At 45.6% G+C, this 21,616-nt stretch overlaps 1 protein-coding gene and 1 long non-coding RNA gene across 48 annotated transcripts in view; one reads left to right on the top strand and one right to left on the bottom strand.

Annotated features, from left to right (window-relative positions):
- Positions 1 to 21,616, bottom strand: part of LOC135105617 (PDZ and LIM domain protein Zasp-like) — a 104,354-nt gene that overhangs the window by 41,448 nt on the left and 41,290 nt on the right. For all 46 annotated transcript variants that reach the window (XM_064013915.1, XM_064013954.1, XM_064013916.1 and 43 more), the window contains exon 2: positions 19,032 to 19,183. In XM_064013915.1, coding sequence (XP_063869985.1) covers positions 19,032 to 19,183 — 152 coding nt within the window. The remainder of the gene's footprint in view (positions 1 to 19,031; positions 19,184 to 21,616) is intronic.
- LOC135105622 (uncharacterized) overlaps positions 1 to 21,616 on the top strand; it is a 93,735-nt gene that overhangs the window by 37,412 nt on the left and 34,707 nt on the right. The window lies entirely within an intron of this gene.

The following is a 21,616-nucleotide window of genomic DNA, read 5'->3' as shown; positions in this document are numbered from 1 at the left end:
GAGAGAGAGAGAGAGAGAGAGAGAGAGAGAGAGAGGGCAGTGGCTTTGCCCAGACTCGCCATGGCATCCAAAAACTATTTCAGATTTGAGTTTAAAACCAGATACTTGTGGGCAAGGAGTCAAGATGTGCCAAGGTGCGGACCCTGGCATCGGGCACGACATTAGCAAGGTTGGGGCGCCTTTAAAACCACGGGGAGGCGAGGAATGGGGCGGGATGAGGCAGGAGAGAGGTACAAGGAGGAAAGAAGGAATAGAAAAGGGTGTGGCTGGGGGGGGAAAAAAAAAGGTAAATTGTGAAGAGGAAAATTAGTAAAGTGTTGTAAGACCAGATAGAGAGAGAGAGAGAGAGAGAGAGAGAGAGAGGAGAAGAGAGAGAGAGAGAGAGAGAGGAGAGAGAGAGAGAGAGAGAGAGATGACGCATGAAGAACTGTTTACGTGTAAATGTGCCTGGGAGGTAGTGGTGGTGGTGGTGGTGATGATGCAGGGAGAAACGTAATGTGGCGTGGGTGTGATGACTAACGAGAACGGAGAGGTGTGCACTTAGAAGCAGTGTCGGAGCAGCAGGAGGAGGAGGAGGAGTTGGCACTGTGTCCGGGAAGGAAGTATATTTCAGTGCTCCAGCTGCTGCAATCCACCACCACCTGCCACGACCCGCCCCCGCCGAAGCCTGCCAGCTGCCCCCACTCGCTTCCCGACTTGCCTGCCCCTCTAAGATCCCTCCCCCCTTTACACTCCTCGATCAACAGCCCCCTCCCCTTCCCTGCCCCCTGCCTGTCCCTCTAACACTCCACCTCCGTCTCCTCAATCTCTCCCCTTCTCTCTCCTGTCCCCTACCTTCCCCACCTCCGCCTCCTCCATCCTCTACCTTCCCCCTACCCTCCCTTTTTATATCAAGCTCTCTCCCTATTCTTTAGCTGCTCCCGTTCCCCACTGCCTATCTCTGTTAGACCCCTGCCTCCTACTCCTCGATCACCAGTCCCCTCCCCCCTCCCCAGTCCGTCACACCTAGTCTTCCCCTACCTTCCCTTTCAATATCAAGACATCTCTCTCTCTTTCTCTTCGTCCTTGTCCTGCTCCTCTTAGTGTTTTCTAAATCCACACAGTAGGGTTGTATCAAGGACGAAAAATATAGTTTGAAATAAAGAGAGGACACACACACACACACACACACACACACACACACACACACACACACACACACACACACACACACACACACACACACACACACACACACACACACACACACTCACAGGTGTCACATTTGGCCAAAACAATGCCACCTGCTGCGCCATTTCATCATTACTCTGACCTGCCACTGTAACCTCGCCCCCAGACTACCCCCCCCACCCACTCTCTCTCTCTCTCTCTCTCTCTCTCTCTCTCTCTCTCTCTCTCTCTCTCTCTCTCTCTCTCTCTCTCTCTCTCTCCTCACGAGCTAGAAGCCTCACACGTGCCTTTCTTCCACATAACTCCACCTGTTACCTCACATTCATAGCTGTTTCATTCTCCTCCTGCACCTCTTTCTATAATTAGGTATTATTCTATCAGTCACTATTATTATTATTATTATTATTATTATTATTATTATTATTATTATTATTATCATCATCATCATTATCATTATTATTCCTCCCATTATCATTATTTCCTCTTCCTGGCCCTCCTCATCTTTTCTTTTTCTCCGTTCTCCTTGTTGGAAGTAAGGAGACAAAATATAATTGGGTGGGCGGATGGCGAGTAGCCTTCGTCTTTACTATCCAGCTGCGTCCCTTACTTCAGATTGGACAGACAGCTAGAGTGGAGGTTATCACAAACAGCCTCCTAAGGGGCCTACACGTCTGCTGCTGCTTTGTGTTCGTTCGTACTTATCTTGGCCCTCTTTCCACCACTCCTCACACACACACACACACACACACACACACACACACACACACACACACACACACACACACACACACACACACACACACACACACACACACACTTCCTTTGCCTCGATCACTTTCCGGTAAGTATCACCTCCATTTCCGCTTAAGTCATACCTACTTTCCCCTCCCTTCCTTCTTCCCTCCCTCCCTCCCTCCCTCCCTCCCTCCCTCCCTCCCATCGTTTACCTTCCCACAGCCGCCCTTCATCCCTCCCTCCCTCCATTTGTTTATTCTTTCCCCATTTCACTCTCTTATTACCTTTGATTGACAAGGGGAGATAGATAGATAGAGAGAGAGAGAGAGAGAGAGAGAGAGAGAGAGAGAGAGAGAGAGAGAGAGAGAGAGAGAGAGAGAGAGAGTAATAACCTACACTTAAACCAATTACTTTCCCTTCCTTACCTCACACCAATCACTGTCCTCTGAAACACTAATTTCCCCTCCATTATGTGCCTATCGGAAGTCATCAGCCGTCTCCTTTCTTCCTTCCTTCCTTTCTCTCTTTCTCTCCTCCCGTCGCCTCTCTCCCTCCGTCTCAGTCTGTATTGCACAACTTCTCCACTGGCTCTTAACATCATACAGACACTTACTTTTCTTCCTTTTTCAGTAGATTCACAGTCTCCAGAACCTTTACTCTCCTCCTCCTCCTCCTCTTCTCTTCTCTTCAAACCATCTATCTCACGTCACAGCCAGAGTATATATACACTCGGAAAACAACGTATGACAAGAATCATTCCCTAGGTCATGACTCACACTCTCTCTCTCTCTCTCTCTCTCTCTCTCTCTCTCTCTCTCTCTCTCTCTCTCTCTCTCTCTCTCTCTCTCTCTCTCTCTCTCTACCCCAAATATAAATCCATAACATTCATAAAAGGCAAGTAAAGTTTACAGAGGGATGAAGAGCGGGAAGTGTATTTACATTTAGTAGAGGAGCGCACTCGTGTTTAAAGGGAGACTCCTACATTCTGAAGAAGAGAGAAGGTTAGGAGATGTATCTGAAATATATATACACACAGTGGGAATGTGATGCACGTACCCTAAAGAGACTCATAGAGAAAGAACGCACATGTAAGTTTAGAGAAAGAAAGCGGCTGCTGCGTAGAGCTGAAGAATGAAGTGAAGGTCGCGAAGAGATGAAGAGACGTAGAAATATGACCCCGGATTCAGAAACGCTTTGCTCTCCAACCACAACTGTTTTTCAAGGCTGCGGAGATGATCAGCCAGGTTTTCAAGACTGTTTCTCCTATTATTAATGTAGAAATGTTGTTTATCTGTCACTAGTACCGTAAGGCCTGTATTCGGTAACGCTTTGCTCTCCCACCACGACTATTTTCCAAGGCTGCAGAGATAATCAGCCAGGTTCACAAGACTGTTTCTTCTGTTAGTAATGTATAAGTGTTAATCTCTCAATAGAACTATAAGAACACCCTTAAAAACCCGTGTAACTTAATGTACTAAGAGGCTTTTGAAAGTAGTGGAGGTGCGGCTCAGAAATGTCTTCAGAATACAGTATGTTCTTAGGTATACGGAAGCTGATGTAGGCGAAGTGAAATAAACAAAATGAAGTGTGTGTGGGAAATAGCGTGGGCGGAGTATACACAGAAGGAAAACGTAATAAACTAAAAAAAAAAAAAATGGAGTGTATGAGGTAATACTTGTAGAAAAAAATAGAGGAACATACTATACATTAGAAGATAATACATATAGGAAAAAAATAGAATAAAACTCTTCCTGCCTCGGTGTAGAAAGAAGTTACAGATAGAGACGGAAAGTGTAGGAGTGTTGCAGTGGCAGTCGTGGGTGTGGCGGGAGTAGCATCCGTGGGTGTAAAAGTGTAGCAGTGTTTACCAGAAAGGCGAGGCGTTGCGGCCACAGCTAAATATATCAGTAGTGGTGGCAGAGGCAGCAACGAGCCGGTGTGTGTGTGTGTGTGTGTGTGTGTGTGTGTTAGCTACTTGTCAGAGGGCATGTAAGGAGTTGTGAAAGTGGATGACGATGGTGACGGTGATAGTGGTGGTGGAAACAGAGCGGACGTGATGGTGGTGGTAGTGACGAAGGAGTAAGGAGTGGGTGGTGAGTTAAGGTGGTGGAGGATGTGAGAACATCCTAACATACGTAATGCTAGTGAAGGAGGAGGACTTGAGTGTGGACTGTGGTGATGCATGTTTACACTGAAGGTGGTGGTGAAGCAAAAAGCAGAAGGAGAGCAAGAAGAGGAAGAGATGGGGGAGGGAGATGGCTTGAGTATCATATATGAGTGCACGTGAATATAGCAAGGGAGACAGAGTGAATATTTGGCCGAGGCAGATCAATGCTATGAGCTGTGAGACAGGTAGATTGATGGATATACATTGCATTCTTGTTTGTTTGTACTGAGCTAGTTCAGATATAATGATGGACAGATAGATAGATAGATAGATAAAAAGACTACAAGACAAAAACAGACAGAAGGGTGCCTGTGTACATCAGTGTATATTTACCCTCGTGCGTAAGCTTGCTTGGTATGTATGTTTTGTTTGTGCTCAGGCATGTATGTACAAGTTTTTGTATATTTATTTGCTCTAATGCCTGTCTATTTGCTTTATTTTTGTATTACTGTTTATATGCTGGCTTGTGTGTGTGTGTGTGTGTGTGTGTGTGTGTGTGTGTGTGTGTGTGTGGGGTTGCATATTATCTGGAAACCAGTATTTGTCCTAATCTGCTTTTCCGCACTTCTTGGTTTATCGGTGCCTGCTTGTCTGCATTCCTGTCTGTCTGTCTGTCTATCTGTTATTTCATCTGTCTCCTTCCTGCCTTCGCCATCTCTCTCTGTACTTGCCTCTCTCCTGTTTACTTACCTCTGCATATCTCTTTACCAGCCTCCCTGCGTTAAGTGTGTGTCTCCTTGCATGCCTGTCTCCCTGCCAATCATAATTACTGCCTGACTGCTTGCCTGCCTCCTGCTTATTCACTTCTCTGCCTGCTTGCCAGCTCCCCCTGTATAAATGTATCTCTCCCTGCACGCCTATCTCCCTGCCAACTAATTACTGTCTGACTGCCTAACCTCCTCCCTACCAATCAACATAGCCTGTCCCTGCCAACCAATCAACCAGCCAGCCTCCCCTGCCTTCCCTGCCTGCCTGCCTGCTCACTTGCCTGTCTGACGGTGAGGCGTTCATCAGTCAGCCTCTCTACGTCTCAGGTTTCCTCAGCATAAACACGTCAAGGGGGGAAGGACGAGAAGAAACCAGGGAGGAAGAGAAGGATAGAAGGATGGGGCGAAGGAAGGATAGGAGGATGGGGAGAAGGAAAGGATAGGAGCAGGAGAAGGAGTAGGAGGAGGAGGAATGAGATCAAGTAGCACCTCGCATCAGTCACTTCATTCACCTGTTTGTTTGCGTGCCGTGGCGGCGGAGTGGCGGTCACCAACACCAACACCACCACAACCAACACCATCACCACCACTGCTACCATCACCTCCATCAAAACTTCTATAACCATGCACTCACTCTCTTCATAAGCACTGTCCTCTCTCTCTCTCTCTCTCTCTCTCTCTCTCTCTCTCTCTCTCTCTCTCTCTCTCTCTCTCTCTCTCTCTCTCTCTCTCATGCCCCTCTTCTCTCCCATGCGCCTCGTCTCAGTCTACACTCTACATAATGCTACTTTTTTTCATCCTTCTGACCTCCTAATCTCTTCCCGACCTGCGCCGCCAAAGGGGAGCTAATGAGGAGGGTCACTGAATTATCTTCTTGCCCAATGGCGCTGTTGTTCCTCCCGTTGCCAGCCTAGTTATGGTAATTAGTGCTACGGTAATCAGTTCTTTGATTTGCGCTGCGTGTTTGTTTGTCTTGTTGTTGTTGATGTTGGTGATGATGATGAGGATGATGAGGATGATGATGCCACCGCTATTATTATTATTATTATTATTATTATTATTATTATTTGGATTCTACGTATATTATTGTTGCCATCGTCTTTTTCCTCCTCCTCCTCCTCCTCTTTCTCCTATCGGAAATGGTATTGTTTCGTTGAAAACGTGACAATGAACAACGAACTCATTTTGTCCCGTGACACACACACACACACACACACACACACACACACACACACACACACGTGCATAACATGACGCACCTCCTCACCCTATCATAACACCCTACATGCCTCATAGGAGCGATATCCCATCACATTGGTAAGGCACGAACCGACCTAACGTGCCGAGGCTCAAGAGGTGGTGGGGCTCCGTTTCCTGTAAGCTGGCGGGGTCTTTAATCACCGGAATGGCGCAGGTGGTGGTGTTTGTGGTGATGATGATGAAGGAGGAGATGGTAGTGGTGGCGGTGGTGGTGGTCATATCTTTCTAGCCAGGTGTCGTCCGGTGTGTGTGTGTGTGTGTATGTGTGTGTGTGTGTGTGTGTTAGTGACGTTCAGCTTTCTTTCCATGCCAAGTGACCTGAAACCTTGTGTGTAATAGACCTAGTTTGTGTGCACGTGGGCTGAGGGCGGGAAGGGAGTGGGCGGGGTCATACAGTACTCCGTATATTGTTCATCTATATATATTTACCCCTCCGTTTTCTATTTCTGTGCACGTGAGTTTAAGTGGGGAGTGGGTGAGGTTACACAGTCCCTCCTCATATTATCCACATGTATATTTACCAACCCATTTTCTTATTTGTTTGTACGTGAGTGATCAAGGTCATATAGTGCTTCCCATTTCATTTATCCATACATGTATTTACTCATTTATTCTCACGTTTTGGTCTCTCGCGCCTTTGGATTATTCAGTTTTTAGAGGCTTAGATGGCTGGCCTGCAGTATGAGCCATGAGGTGTTGCGATGGGCTACACTTCTCTCATTTGTATAAATATCATATGGTATGTATGTTTGCATCAATCAGGCAGATGTTCCCTTTCTATTTTAAAGGTTAATGACAAATTTCCCGTTTTCTTAAGTATTAAAAAGGCATGTTACCTTACTATTAAAAAGAACCAATGACAAATATTCCATCTCTTCAGGTTTTACCATAAGCGAACAAATAAATGAACACAAACATATAAACAGACAGACAGAGACAAAGCGATAGACTGATAGACAAACATAGACACGTACGCATACACAGACAGACATACAGGCACACAGACAGACAGACCGATAGACAGGCAAGGAAGGAGATAAATAGATAGGTATAAATTACTTCGACCTTGAAAAGAGGGGGGGAAGGGTTTACTTTCTCCCAGTGTTCGAAGCTTCATAGTGGCGTGCCGTGGTGGGGAGTCCCGCGCAGCACCGGTAGGCAGGATGGTGGTGGGCACGGCACGAACACAGAGAAAGAGAGGGAGAAGTGGAAAACGACCATGACACAGTTACCAGCACCCAGCACTTTCTTCGTGGCCCACCAGCAATCCCCTTCCTCCTCCACCAACCTTCCCCCATCTCTTCAACACTCCGTCCTCCTCCACCACACTCCTCCCATCACTTCAACACTCAGTCTTCCTCCACCACACTCAACACTCTCTCCTCAACGTCCTCCTCCAACACCCTCCTTAGCACTCCCTTCTCAACAAACTCCCCATTACTTTTCCTCCTCAGTCTCCGTCCTCCTCCACCACTCTCCTCAACTGTTCCCCCAGTAACTATCCCTTAGCCTCTTATCTCTCCCTCCCCCACCAGTCCCCAAACTATCTATAATGTTTCCTCCCCTGCATCTATCCCTACTCATCTTTCTCCCATGTTTCCTGTAATTTCCAGCTCCCCAGATCTCTCAGTCTCCCTCCTCTACTCAGTTATCCCCAGCATTCCGTTATTCACAATCCCCAAAGTCCTCTAAGCTCCTGATCATACATCCTCATACATCCCCTTGACTTTTCCTCACGTCCCCAGCGCAGTCTGACAACTCTTTAATCCTCCCCATAAATCGCCCAACATCTTCAAAGGATCCCCAGAGGCTCTCACAGCCCTCACAACTCTCCCATCCACATCATACATCTCCGTCACCCTCTTTTTTTACCTCCATACCTCTCTCCTTACACATAACAGCTCTTCATCATCCGTGGAGTAGGAGGGTACCCCGTATACACACACACACACACACACACACACACACACCTCCTTCCTTCCCTGCCTGCCTCCCTCCAGCAGAACAGGACGCGAGGAACATGAAAATAAACAAATTATTCGAGCCTTTTTAAAAACGCAGCAGATTGTTGACAAGAGAGAGAGAGAGAGAGAGAGAGAGAGAGAGAGAGAGAGAGAGAGAGAGAGAGAGAGAGAGAGAGAGAGAGAGAGAGAGAGAGAGAGTCTGTGGTAAACTCTCTTAATTGAAACCTTGCTGGAGTCAAAGTGGAGGCGCTTCCGGTAAAGTGGCAGAATGAAGAGCAAGAAAAGTTTAAACTGGTATCGCTTGTTAGACTCGCAAGGCAGCAGTAGTCAGCGCTAATGAGTGTTAAATGAAATTACAACGTGTGGTTAAGATAGTTTTGTCACGAACCGAGTGAGAATAGGCGATTAGCTAGCGCAGCCAAGAGAGAGAGAGAGAGAGAGAGAGAGAGAGAGAGAGAGAGAGAGAGAGAGTAAAGGAGGTTAGAATTACATGCACTGCTTCACCTGCAAGTTCACCGCACCAGTTTCAAGGCTTCGAACTGTGAAGAAATTAATGGACCTGCTGCTTCGTTTCTTGCTTCGGACCTTTACTTGTACCAGCTAAGTTGTAATAACGTGATAGTGATTGTGGTGGTTGTAGTGATGACGTTGTGGTGTGTGATGTTCCCTCAGTAGTCTATTTGTTCAAGAGATGGCGATACTAACGGATGATATTTAATTGTTGATGTGACTAAGCTTATATGGACAATTTTTTTTCTCCTTTTTATCGTAACTTACTGACACGACAAAGCTAATAGACTGTTTCCTCTTTTTATTTATTTTGCCATCGCTTTCTTTTGTATTTAGTACCTTATCCATCCATCCATCCATCCATCCTCCTCCTCCTCCTCCTCCACCTCCTCCTCCTCCTCCTCCTTGAACTCGTAATAGTTTCTTTTATTTACTTTGTTAACGTTCTCTTTGTATGTGCCTTATCCCTCCTCCTTCTCCTCCTCCCCCTCCTCCCCGTCGTGTCATGTGAGGGAAGCCTTACCTCTACAGGGTATGTTACCTGTACATATTCTTTGTGATCTCCGCCGCGGCCCTTCCGAGACACCCACACCTCGCGCTACAGGGATTATACACTGCTTCCCTGCTTTTATCCTCGTTTCCAGCCGCTCACCCTAACATTCCACGCAACCTGGCATCGCTACCCTTGTCACTTCCACCATCTGACTCCACAATCTATCTATTTCACTTTTCTCTAAGCCATGGTATTATGTTCAGCTATCACATCCCAGGCATTCATATATTCATGGGACATCAATCAAGCATACCATATGACCTCCTATCCCAGTCTTAACACCTTGGTAGTGCTATCCCACTCAGCTCAATCCAGTAAGACCTTCCCATCCAGACCATCCAGACCATTCAATCCACCTAACACAGCCTTACCATCTCCCAGCAGTGCATCTATATAGTTTCCCTCACCTCATCCAGTCTACGCAGTCCATTCAACTCAATCCAACAATACCTTCCCACTCAGACCATCCAGTACACCCTTACCAGCTCTCGGCAGTACATCCAGTCCTAACCGTACATTCATCCACTAGATAAGCTTCCTCCCATCTCTTCCAGTCCACGCAGTCCGCCACAGCCCACGTACAATGCCCAGTCCACGCAGCTTGGCCCTGGCGATGTGTTTACCCGCGGAAACACCACGTCACTCCCGCATTCACTGTCCACACACACACACACACACACACACACACACACTCACCAGTCACACATACATTTAACCCTCCCCTCCCCGTTCTACCCACAGTACACACACTTCAGTCACACCTCCTCTTCCTCCTCCTCTTTCACTTCCCTTACACTCGAGTCTCACCCCACCAAGAAGTTCATAGCACACTTGTATCATGATCATTTTCTACCTTGTGGTTTAGCAGTATTGTGAAGCATCGAGTTGGAACCAAAAGTCAATATGGTTTCAATGTCTCTACGTATGCCTTGATTCGAGGAGGATTTGATTGCTTGATTTAAGAAAGGGAAGGCGCAGCTACATCTATATTTGAGTATAGACATTTTTCTGGGAAGCCTCAAGTTGGAACCAAAAGACAATATGGTTTCATTATTTCTACGTACGCACGTCTTGATCTGAATAGGACAGCATCTTTGTATCTATTGCTCAGCGGAAGGGAACGCTTGCCACTGGTCATGAAGTTAGGTAGACAAGCATTCGTGTAATTCATATCAAGCTTACATTGGCTGCTTCTGTAATGAACGCAGCGCTGTGACCTGCTACTGGTTGCTCTTGTTTTTCACCGGATTGCAAAGCCCTCCCCTCCTTTGCATATGCTGCGAGAACTCATGGGAAATATTATGATTGAAAAGAGCTATAGTGAAGCAAACTTTTGATACATTCGCTATAGTGATATCTATTTATTTATTCATTCATTTATTATTCCATTTTATTTTTCATTTCTGAATTTTGTTACAATTTACTTCATTATAGTTGTGAATTTATATTTTCCTCCTTTCTTTATTTTGTTCATTTTTATTGATTTTTTCACTTATTTTTAGTTGTTTGCCTATTTGTTTATTTATTTATTTTCTTTACTTTTGCGGTTTACAATTAGAAAGGAGGAAACTGTGATGGTGTGTGTCCGTGGCGTGCGTGGGTGATCCTCGTGCATGTGACTGACTGCTGTGTGATGCTTAACGTGGAGAGATTCCTCCCCGCTGGCTTATCTCTTGATGAATTAATGAGGGAAAGGAGGAACACCACTCACTCATTCACGATACGTATAGGCGAGCTTACTGGGGTTGTTGTTGTTGTTGTTGTTGTTGTTGTTGTTTACTGTTGTTGATGTGTTGTTGGTGTTGTTACTGTTGTTGTTACTGTTGGTGATATGTTGTTGTTGGTCTTGTTGTTGGTTACTGTTGTTGATGTGTTGTTGTTGGTGTTACTGTTGTTGTTATTGTTGTTACATTGTTGATGTGTTGTTGTTGGTGTTGTTGGTGTTGTTGTTGCATCTTTTAACTTAACTCTTAATCCGAATTGCTAGTTAATTTATCCCACTCACAAACCTCTCAATTATTCACTTCTTTACCTTATTACTATTATTACAAGTCTTCCTCTATCATCTACGCCTCACAGACTCGTTACTCTTCCTATTACACTTCTTTCTTTCCACCTGCACTCTACACGACTCGTCAGTTTATTCACTTACCTGTCTATTACCGCCTTAAAACAGCTAATTAACTTTACTCGAATGCCTAGCGGGGCAGGTGCGCGTGACCGTGAAAACCCATTACCGAGCCTTGACCTGACCCGTGGGTTGGGTGGCGGGGAGCGGGTTGGCATAACGCGGGAGGCTGTATACGGCGGCGCGGCGTGACTGGCACTCCCTCTCCCTTTCCCTCTCCTCCTCCCCCTCTTGCCTGCCTGACACTGCCCCTCCGGAATGCTGCGTGGTGCTGGTGGTGGTGAGAGGGAGTGGTGGTGCTGTGGTGTGGTAATGTGAGAGCGGATGTTGTGGTGTGTTGGTGTGGTCTGGGAGGAGTATTGTGGTGTGGTGGAGGTGGTGGTGGTGGTGATAAGAGGGTGTGGTTGGTGTGGTGTGTGCAGTATTAAGGCAATCCCTGGGGTGTAGTAAGTGTTTTGATGTATGAGAGAGAGAGAGAGAGAGAGAGAGAGAGAGAGAGAGAGAGAGAGAGAGAGAGAGAGAGAGAGAGAGAGAGAGAGAGAGATAATGTAGCAGTATTTCTCCCAGCCAACGTAATTTCCAGCAATCAGCACAATACGCCATAATGAGGCAAATTTTGTAGTGCATTACTGTTGCTCGGGCGTCAGGGATCCTCTTCGCACTCTCCTCTGCTTCCTTCACGCCTCTCCCCTGCATCCTCCTTCCTCCTCGTGTACGTATCTTTTCACTTTCTCCTTCAGTATTTAATTTTGCTTGTTTGCCTGTTTTGTATTGCTTTCCTCCCTCCCTCCCTTCCTTCCTTCCTTTGTCTCCCTCCCTCCTTTCCTTTCTTCCTGTCTTTTCTTTCATTTTTCCTTTCTTTCTTGTTATTTTTCTTTTTTTCTTTATTTATTTTCTTTCCATTGTCTTTCATTTTCTATTTTTTTTTTGGGGGGGCTTTTCTTCCTTTTTCCTTCTTCCTATATTCCTACCTTCCATTCTTCCATCCTAAAAAAAAAAAAATTTCTTCATTTGACACATTACTTCCTCACTTTCATCCACCACCACCACCACCTCATCCATCAACATCAGTGGACCATCTCTACCAGCCCATCTTCAACTCAACCACCCACACCACCACTACGTAACCCAACACCCGTCAATACCCACTAATACAAACCCATCTTCCGGCCCACAGCCATATCCAATCCACCCACATACCTCCCTCCACACCTCCACCACCCAGACTCCCTCACCCGCCTTCTCCTATACACCCGCACGGATAACACCTTCGCACCTCACGCCGGGAACGTGCTCCACCGGCGGGTTCCTGGCATCCTACCCTTTGTGTAGTGAGTTATGGGGCAGCGGGGCCGTCCTGGCTCTATGGGGAGGGGGTGGAAGCGTGTCCGGGAGTACGCTATTGGAAGGGTTAGATGTGATGGGCCCTGGGAAGAATAAGGATGAGATAGGGGGTTCAAAAGTCAGGGGAAGGGATGAGGCAGGAGACTGGAAGGGGTTTTTAGTGTGTAGGGGATTGATAGGGTGAGGAGGTGTGTGGAGAAAATAATAGGAATTAAATATTTGGGGTTTAGAAAGCAGGAGAGGGGGTGAATAGAGGTTTGGAAGGGACGATAGACAGGCGTGTTTGGGGTGTATGGGATTGGTAGGGTGAGGGGTGTGGAGTAGCTTAGAGAGAGAAAAGGGAGGTGTGGTGGGACGAGTCAGGGGATCAAAAGTCAGGGGAGGAGATGAGACAGAGGCTTTAGAAGTACAGGGGACAAGATAGGGTGAGGGGAGGTTTAGAGCACTTAAGAATGGGAAGAGAGAGACAGGATTTTTAAGGACAGGGAAGGAATGAGATAGATTTCGAGTTGTAGGGGACAGGATGGGAGTTCTTGGGGAGGGTGTTTGGAGAGGGAGATTAGAAAGAGATGGAGACATGACAGGGGATGGGACAGGGACATCGAGGGAAGAAAACAGGATAGAGATTTAGGAGTAACAAGGTGTAGGGAACGAGGCAGGACTTGTAAGGGAAGATGTGAAGAGTTGAGCTTTGAGTGAAGTGAACTGACAGGAGTTTGGTTGTGTAACAGAACGAGTAGGAGCTGTAAAGAGGTAGGGGATGAAATTAAAGAAGAGAAAAAAAAAATTGGAGGGCTTTGAGTGAGGGCTTTGGGTGTGGGTTGGGAGAGAGTGTGGCGGTTTGTGTACACTTTGCGACACCCAGGGCTCTGATGACACTGGCCGCCCTCACACCTCGAGTCTCTTTGTTGGTTTAATGTGATTTAAGATTCGGGTTTACTGTAAGTGAACCGTGCGTGTGTGTGTGGTGTGACTTGCTGACTTTCCCTATGTCTGGTGCTCCGGCCATGAGTTGTGTGTGGAGTGACGTGTTGGGAGTGGAGGGGTGATAAGAATGGGATGAATGTGTGAATGGAAGGGTGTTTGCATCTGTTTTCCGCGAGGGTGAGTAGAGAGTAGATGAGTCTGTGATAGGTAGGGAAAAAAACTGGTAAGAGATTGACTTATGGAAATCCGTAACATTACATTCGTTAGGGTTAAAAAGGCACACTTCTACAGATCCGTATGGTTATATTAAGGAGCTATTTCTTCACTACAAACAGTCTTTCCCTATCCACTTTCTCCTGAGAGCGTGGGGCTGTGGGAGTGACCAAAGAGATGTTTAGTAAAGACGCCATCGCACGCTTCTCTATTTCAAGCAACATAAAGCGAACACCACACGTATTTTTCTCAGCCATGTGACGCTTCCATTATTCGGGTACTCTGGCGATTTTTTATGGTGCCAATGTCGGCCGGGGCGCCAGACACCACCCGGCGCCTGGCGAGGGTACTTGACAAAGGACCGGTGTGTGCGGCGACTTGTTTCACATGACAGATCAGAGGGGTGTTGGTGGCACGCTACCCAACAAACACGCCTCGATCACAACTATACTATTTACTAGACTATTTGTTTTTTTCCCTTGACATTATCGTATTTTCACAGAGCTACACGTTACCTTGGGATGAATTTACTTGTGGACACTGTGGTGGTACTTTACTGTTGGAAGTGTGTCTGAAGTGCGTCTTTAACTTTACGTTCAAAATTATTGTCAGCTACTGTGGTGCTTTATGGTTGCATGCGTGGCTACAACGTTACATTCGCTATTTTTTTTTGGCCAAACGCTATGTGCCTTTATTTTTTACCCTCAAATCTGTTTATATACTTCAACAAAACACTGATAGACAAATGCTATTCCCCCCCTTTGACAAACGCGGCCATGTCCAATAAAAGTTACGCGAGGCTTGAAATATACACTCAAAAAATTACCTTCTAAAAAAAAATAAAACATACAAAAGAAAGCTACAAATGAGGCAGAAAACATACGTAAAAAAAAAAAAAAAAAAAACTTGTAAAATAATAAATAAAATAAACAAATAAACAAATCAATAAATAAGACAATACACACAAAAGAAAGCTACGAAGGACAGACCCCACTTTAGTTTCACAGACCAGACTTGACCATGCATACAAGACCAAGTGACGCTACCGGGCACCTTATAAGACGGATGTATGGCCCTGCAGGTACGAGTGTCTGGTTCTCGCCTTTGTGTTCCCTAAGATGTCTTGCCTTGATGAGTGACGCCACCACACTCCCGGTAATGTGTCACCCAACAACTCCGCCCTCTCCTCCTCCTCTTACTTTCTGAAGAATAGCCCGGAGGAGAGGGAGGGGTGGAAAGGTGAAGCAGGAGAGAGAGAGAGAGAGAGAGAGAGAGAGAGAGAGAGAGAGAGAGAGAGAGAGAGAGAGAGAGAGAGAGAGAGAGAGAGAGAGAGAGAGAGGGGGGGGGGGGGAAAGGCGGACAGACAGATACCGTGACACTTTAGGCATGAGGGACGGTGTGTGTGTGTGTGTGTGTGTGTGTGTGTGTGTGTGTGTGTGTGTGTGTGTGTGTGTGTGTGTGTGTGTGTGAAAATGCGTGACAGACTTAAGTGGGGAATTGTTGAGTCAGAGGACGTGGAGGAAGAGGAGGAAGAGGAGGAGAAGTGGACAGGAGGTGAGCGAGAGAGGAGTGAAAGATAAAAACAGAAGGGGAAAGAGAGAGAGAGGAGGACGTGTAGGAGGGGGAGGAGAGGGAGCAAGTAAGAGCACACGTAGTCAATGCAAGCGTTGTACCTCACCCTCTCTCCCTCACCCTTCCCCACCACGCCACCCACTTACCTCCCCATCAACCATCCCCACCTCACCACCCACCACATCCCTTCAAGCGCCCTCCCTAATAAACCCATCACCACCATACCTAGTAGTACCAGTAGTAGTAGTAGTAGTAGTAGTAGTAGTAGTAGTAGTAGTAGTAGTAGTAGTAGTAGTAGTTTATAAGCAAAAAATACATATAAAAAAAGGGAAAACAAACACACACTCCCTCCTCCACTAAAACTCACCTATCCACAACTCCCCATCCACCCCATCCACACATCCCCATCTCCCTTATCCGCACCGCTCCCTCCGCACGGGCGAGACACGTCAAAGGGCTTCAGACAGTGACAGGAGCAGACACCGCGGCGTCAACATGTTCCTATACACACGTTACGATGTTTATTTGAGCCGAGTGACACCGCGGAGAGAGAGAGAGAGAGAGAGAGAGAGAGAGAGAGAGAGAGAGAGAGAGAGAGAGAGAGAGAGAGAGAGAACGTTTATATCTTCGTTAGGCAAAGAAGTTGATATAAGTTCAATCTTTCATCGATAAAAGAGAGACGCAACACTGACAACACTAATCTTTTATAGCCAGAGAGAGAGAGAGAGAGAGAGAGAGAGAGAGAGAGAGAGAGAGAGAGAGAGAGAGAGAGAGAGCTGTAACATATTCGTGACCGAGACTTCCCCCTCCTCCTCTTCTCTCCCCCTCTCCCTCCCTCAGTATCTTATCTCTTTGTCTTCTCTTCACCGCCATGACGATAAAAAAAAAAAAAAACTTTTCAAGAACTACGAGGGAAAGAATACATATCACCTGCACTCATCATTGCCAGATAAAAAATAAAATAAAATGAAATAAAAAACTAGATATTTTTTTTAGAATTAGGATGAATCTTTTATGTACTCGTAATTTTGAGAAAAGATGAAGCAAAAGATGAAGTCTGTCTGTATTTATTCATTTATTTACGTATATATGTATCTATGTATATTTGTATTTCTTTCCCACTCCTCTCTCTCTCTCTCTCTCTCTCTCTCTCTCTCTCTCTCTCTCTCTCTCTCTCTCTCTCTCTCTCTCTCTCAATCATGTGTTTCTGTCGGACTGAAATTTAAGAACGTTCCACCCACTTAAGATTCTGTTTTCCATCCTGTTCAGCCCTTTGTGGGAGTTCGTGAATACGAGTGTGGGCGTGAAGAGGAGGAGGAGGAGGAGGGGGAGGAGAGGAATGATAAAAAAAAGGTCCTGCAGATGGAGAAAAAAAGCGAGAGAAAGAAAAGTGAAAAGGGAGATTAGAAAAAGAGAAGGGAAGGAGTAACATGACGTAAAGTAGATGGAAAAATGAAGGAAGGAAGCAGCAAATGAGGATGACAATAAAGAAGAAAAGGAAGGAGGAAAGAAAGAGGACAAGGAAGGGAGAAAAAAAAAAGGAGGGAGAAAACAAAATAGTGCTAGAAAAGAAATCTAAAAAGTGTAAAGAAAAGAAGTTTGGAAAAAAGTGGGAGGGAAGGAAAAGGAAAACAAACGGTGAACTAAAGAAAAATAGGAGGAGGAGGAGGAGGAGGAGGAGGAGGAGGAGAAAAGTGGAGAGGAGATGGAAAATTTTATAAAACGTGAAAGAAAAGAAAGGCGAAAAAAGTGAAAGTAAGAAAAAAAGGACAAAAGAAAAGAAAATAAAGGAGGAGGAGGAGGAGGAGGAGTGAAAGAGAAGGAAAATACAGAATAAGGAAGAAGAGAAGTTAGACGATAATGAGAGAAATGGAAGAAAGAAGGAAAATGATAAGAAAAAACAGACAGAGGAAGAAGAAGAAGGAGGAGGAGGAGTGAAAGAGAAGGAAAATACAGAATAAGGAAGAAGAGAAGTTAGACGATAATGAAAGAAATGGAAGAAAGAAGGAAAATGATAAGAAAAAACAGACAGAGGAAGAAGAAAAAGAAGAAAAGAAGAAGAAAACAACAGGAAAGACCAGCAAAACATTACAGAACAGTGAAGAATAAAAACCAGACTAAAAAAAAAAAAGACGTAGAAAAAGGAAAGAAGAAGAAGAAGAAGAAGAAGAAGAAGAAGAAGAAGAAGAAGAAGAAAAAAAAAAAAAACAGTACAGCAGAAACAGAACCAGAACCAGAAGCACAACCAGAAGCAGAACAGGAGGAGGAGAAGAAGGAGGAAGAGGGGACTCCAGCAGTGGCGACAGGAATGAGCTCATCGAGGGCCACAACACCATCCCTGTGCCACTCCCGCCGCCGCCTCACCAGGACGTGTTAAAAGCTCCTGCATGACGTCACTGCGGCCCTCAGGCACTGGCCACGCAAGGATGGGAGGGAGGGAGGGAGGGAGGGAGGTGGAGGGCTGGAGAGGAGAAAGAAAAGAGAGGGGTGAGATTAGGCAAGGCAGGAAAGGTGGATTAAGAAAGAAAGGAAAAGGGGAGGGGAGATGGACGGAGAGGGGAATAAGTGAAGAATAGAATAAGGGGATAAGAGTGAGGCTAAATAAGGAAAAGGAGAGATAGATAGATGCAAGAAGGATGGACGAAGGGGAAACAAGTGAAAAGAATAGGAGAGAGGGATGAATATAGTGATTAAAAAAGGAATAGGGAAGAGAGATTGGCGTAAAAGGAATAGGTGAAGAAAACAGAAGGATATAGGATTATAAATGAAAGATAAAAAGGGGAGGAGGAGGACTAACGTAAATAGAGACGGAGGAGGAAGAGAGAGAGAGAGAGAGAGAGAGAGAGAGAGAGAGAGAGAGAGAGAGAGAGAGAGAGAGAGAGAGAGAGAGAGAGAGATTAGAAACGAAGGGATAGGAAGAGGGGGAGGGATATAAAGAGGATAATGAGATGGAAAGGAGATTGTTGCTAGAGGAAGAAGAAAGGAAGAGGAAGAGATGGAGGAGGAGGAGGAGGAGGAGGAGGAGGAGGAGGAGGAGGAGGAGTAGTCTCGCGCGTAATTCTCTCCAGCTCCTTAAATAATAGTGTTGACTGAAGTGTCTCCCCCCCTTTACCATCCCACTCCCCTCCCCTCCCTCCACACACACACACACACACACACACACACACACACACACACACACACACACACACACACACACACGGCCATGACTCGCGAAGATTGTGTATTTCTTTCATTATTATTCACTAACTGTGTGTGTGTGTGTGTGTGTGTGTGTGTGTGTGTGTGTGTGTGTGTGTGTGTGTGTGTGTGTGTGTGTGTGTGTGTGTGCGTGTGTGTGTGCGTTTACTAACTTCATCAGTGTGACCTTCGTAGATAAGAAAGAGAACGGAGAAAATAAAAAGAGGAAGGAGGGGGAATGTTTGTGAAGAAAGATGAGAGAGAGAGAGAGAGAGAGAGAGAGAGAGAGAGAGAGAGAGAGAGAGAGAGAGAGAGAGAGAGAGAGAGAATGAAGAAAACAACGAGGAGGAAGAAAATGTAGGACTGACAGATCGTTTTAATTTGAGGCTCTGTAAACGAGATCATATGGCGCCCTGAAATAAAATCTCCTTCTTCTTCTTCTTCTTCTTCTTCTTCTTCTTCTTCTTCTTCTTCTTCTTCTTTCTAGCTTAATCCCTGTTCATGGTTGCTGTTTTCAATGAGCCTTTCCCTGTGTTTCCATCCTGTGACAATCATTAGCTCATGACACGCCGAGAACCCAGCTTGGCAGATCAACACTCACCTTTGGATCACGAGGTCGAAGTTGTTGCCTGCCCTCACGATGGCCTCCTGAGCCTCCTTGTGCCTGAGGGCGAGGGCATCTCTACCTCCGATGCTAACGATGGCGTCCCCAGCCTGCAGCCCCGCCACAGCCGCCAATGAGCCGGCATTCACCTGAAACAGAACACACTGGTTAGCCACGCAGCTATAGACGGGTGTGAGAGGACTGCGGTGAATTCATGTATGGGGCGAGGTAAAAGGAAAGAAAACCAGGATATTTCCCACTTGTATACTGTATGATAAAAAAGGAGAGAAGTGGAAGAGAGGAATGGGATAAATTCATGTACTCGTATGGGGCGAAACAGAAGGAAAGAAAACCAGGATATTGCTACGTGTATACTTTACGAAAGAGAGAGAAGGGAAGAGATAGAAGCCTGGAAATAGCCATGTGTGTATTATGTGGTGGACAAAGAGAGGAAGAACGAGATAAAAGGCCGAACAATAACAACTTAAGTGAGAGAAGGGAAGAGGTAGAAGAAAGCCTGGAAATAGCAATGTGTCTACTAATGAATGGACAAAAAATAAGAAGAATGATATAGAAAGACGGACAATAGCAACTTATAAGACTAATAAGAGAGGAAGGAAGGTACAGATGAATTATAAAATACATTTCCTATACGTAACGTGACTGTTATTGACATTCAAGTAGCTATTCTCCTCACGACAGGTTAACAACAGGTAAGAGACACAAAGCCGGTGGGTACAAATGTTTTCAAGGCTTAAGGTGTCATCGTAAACCTATTACACGACCTCACACTACGGTGGCAAGAGTGTGTTCTGGGGACGTGGCATCCAATTAGCACTATGAGCCAGCAAAACCCTATACACACATAAAGGGACACGCCATCCTTTGTTGCTGCTAGGGAATCGGCTGCATGTACTGTAATTCTCTACCAGACTGCTTTTTCCTGCTTTTCTACAATTCGAACGACGTGTACTCTGAGGCGGCACTAAACTCTGGGACCGCGTCTGATTATGGTTCATATTCTTAAAAGGTTTGTTATCTCGCCATGATGGTTTTCAAATGCCAAAAAGAGATGATAAGTCGGGTTTTCATGGGTGCCTTTTCCTATCGATAAAGTAGGATCCTTAGCAATCTATGAAAACGTCCTTGAAAACCCTTACAATCTCCGCCAGAGCCTGTTCAGAATAGTAGAGGTCAGGTGCCGAAGTGTTTCAGAATACGGTCTTATTTTATTTACTTATTTATTTATTATTTCTTTTCTGCCTCCCTGTGACTTGGACTATTGCAGAAGAGGAGTATCAAAACACCTTGACTTCTCCTTGACTCCTCCTTAACTTGATAATTACTGGCCACCCCGACTAAGGCCTCTTCAATTCACTTACGTCGAGAAGTGGGGAATAAGCTGGTACGTATTTTTTTGTTAGTTTTACGTAGCCTTTGCCCAGCCTTCTTTCCATGTCAAGTGTGAGATGCATGGGACTCAATAATGAAACTGCTGTGACTTTTCAAACTTAATGAAATAAGATGGTTTGGTACAAGTTTAGTGTATCTGGCGCTGATAAGACCAAGGGAGAGTAACAAGACGAGAGGGCGAGGACTGAAGAGATGATGAGGGAAGTTGTAAAAAATATGCAAAAAACTTGAATATCTATCTCACTGACTAGACACTGAAGGACCTCACAGGCAGCAGGAGGAACAACTAAATAACCAGAAACCTGTAGAGTCCGTGATTTGATATTCTGCACAGTAAGTTTGCGAAGGGATGCTCAAATGTAGCAACAAGTGGTATACACCTTTCAGTAAGCAGCCAAGGAGTTTTAACCCTTTCACCGCAGTATAGGAGTATAATTAGCATAGGCATATGAAGAATAGACAGAATAAGAGTTTCATTTTCTATTTTCTATGCTACAAAACTAATTAATACTCTCTGAAAAATGCTAAGGGATTATGAGGGAAAAATGGCTGGCAGCGAAAGGGTTAAAGACGTCACACTGCATTCCCTTTGCATAATAGTCAAGGCTGTGCTGATTTACAGACCTTGCTGACTATAACTATTGGCAAGTGCACAGTGGTCTTCTTCCTCCTGTCCTTGTCCTCGCCCTCCTCCTTCCTCCTCTCCTTTACCTTCAAGACGTGTCACTAACCTATTCTAAATGCAGCAGTCCACGGTATCACTACGTCTGAGACCTCTTGACTTATACTTCCCACAGGTTTTCCCTCAAGACACACGGCGGGGGATCATGTTGTCAGAGGCGGATATTATTAAGCGGTGAATCACTCTCATTCTAGCGAAGTGTGCCCTCGGGTTTATGTTTTCGTTTCGCGTGTGTGTGTGTGTGTGTGTGTGTGTGTGTGTGTGTGTGTGTGTGTGTGTGTGTGTGTGTGTGTGTGTGTGTGTGTGTGTGTGTGTGTGTGTGTTTATTATAAAACGCCAATGCTTCCTTCTTCTTAAGCATCACGAATTTAGGAAGGATTTACAGGAGAGAGAGAGAGAGAGAGAGAGAGAGAGAGAGAGAGAGAGAGAGAGAGAGAGAGAGAGAGAGAGAGAGAGAGAGAGAGAGAGAGAGAACTAAGTCCTCAGT

The sequence above is a fragment of the Scylla paramamosain genome, chromosome 12 (genome assembly GCF_035594125.1).
Source record: "Scylla paramamosain isolate STU-SP2022 chromosome 12, ASM3559412v1, whole genome shotgun sequence".
In the NCBI taxonomy this organism is placed as follows: domain Eukaryota; kingdom Metazoa; phylum Arthropoda; class Malacostraca; order Decapoda; family Portunidae; genus Scylla; species Scylla paramamosain.
Note: the sequence above shows the minus strand (reverse complement) of the source record. Positions and strands in the feature narration are given on the sequence as shown.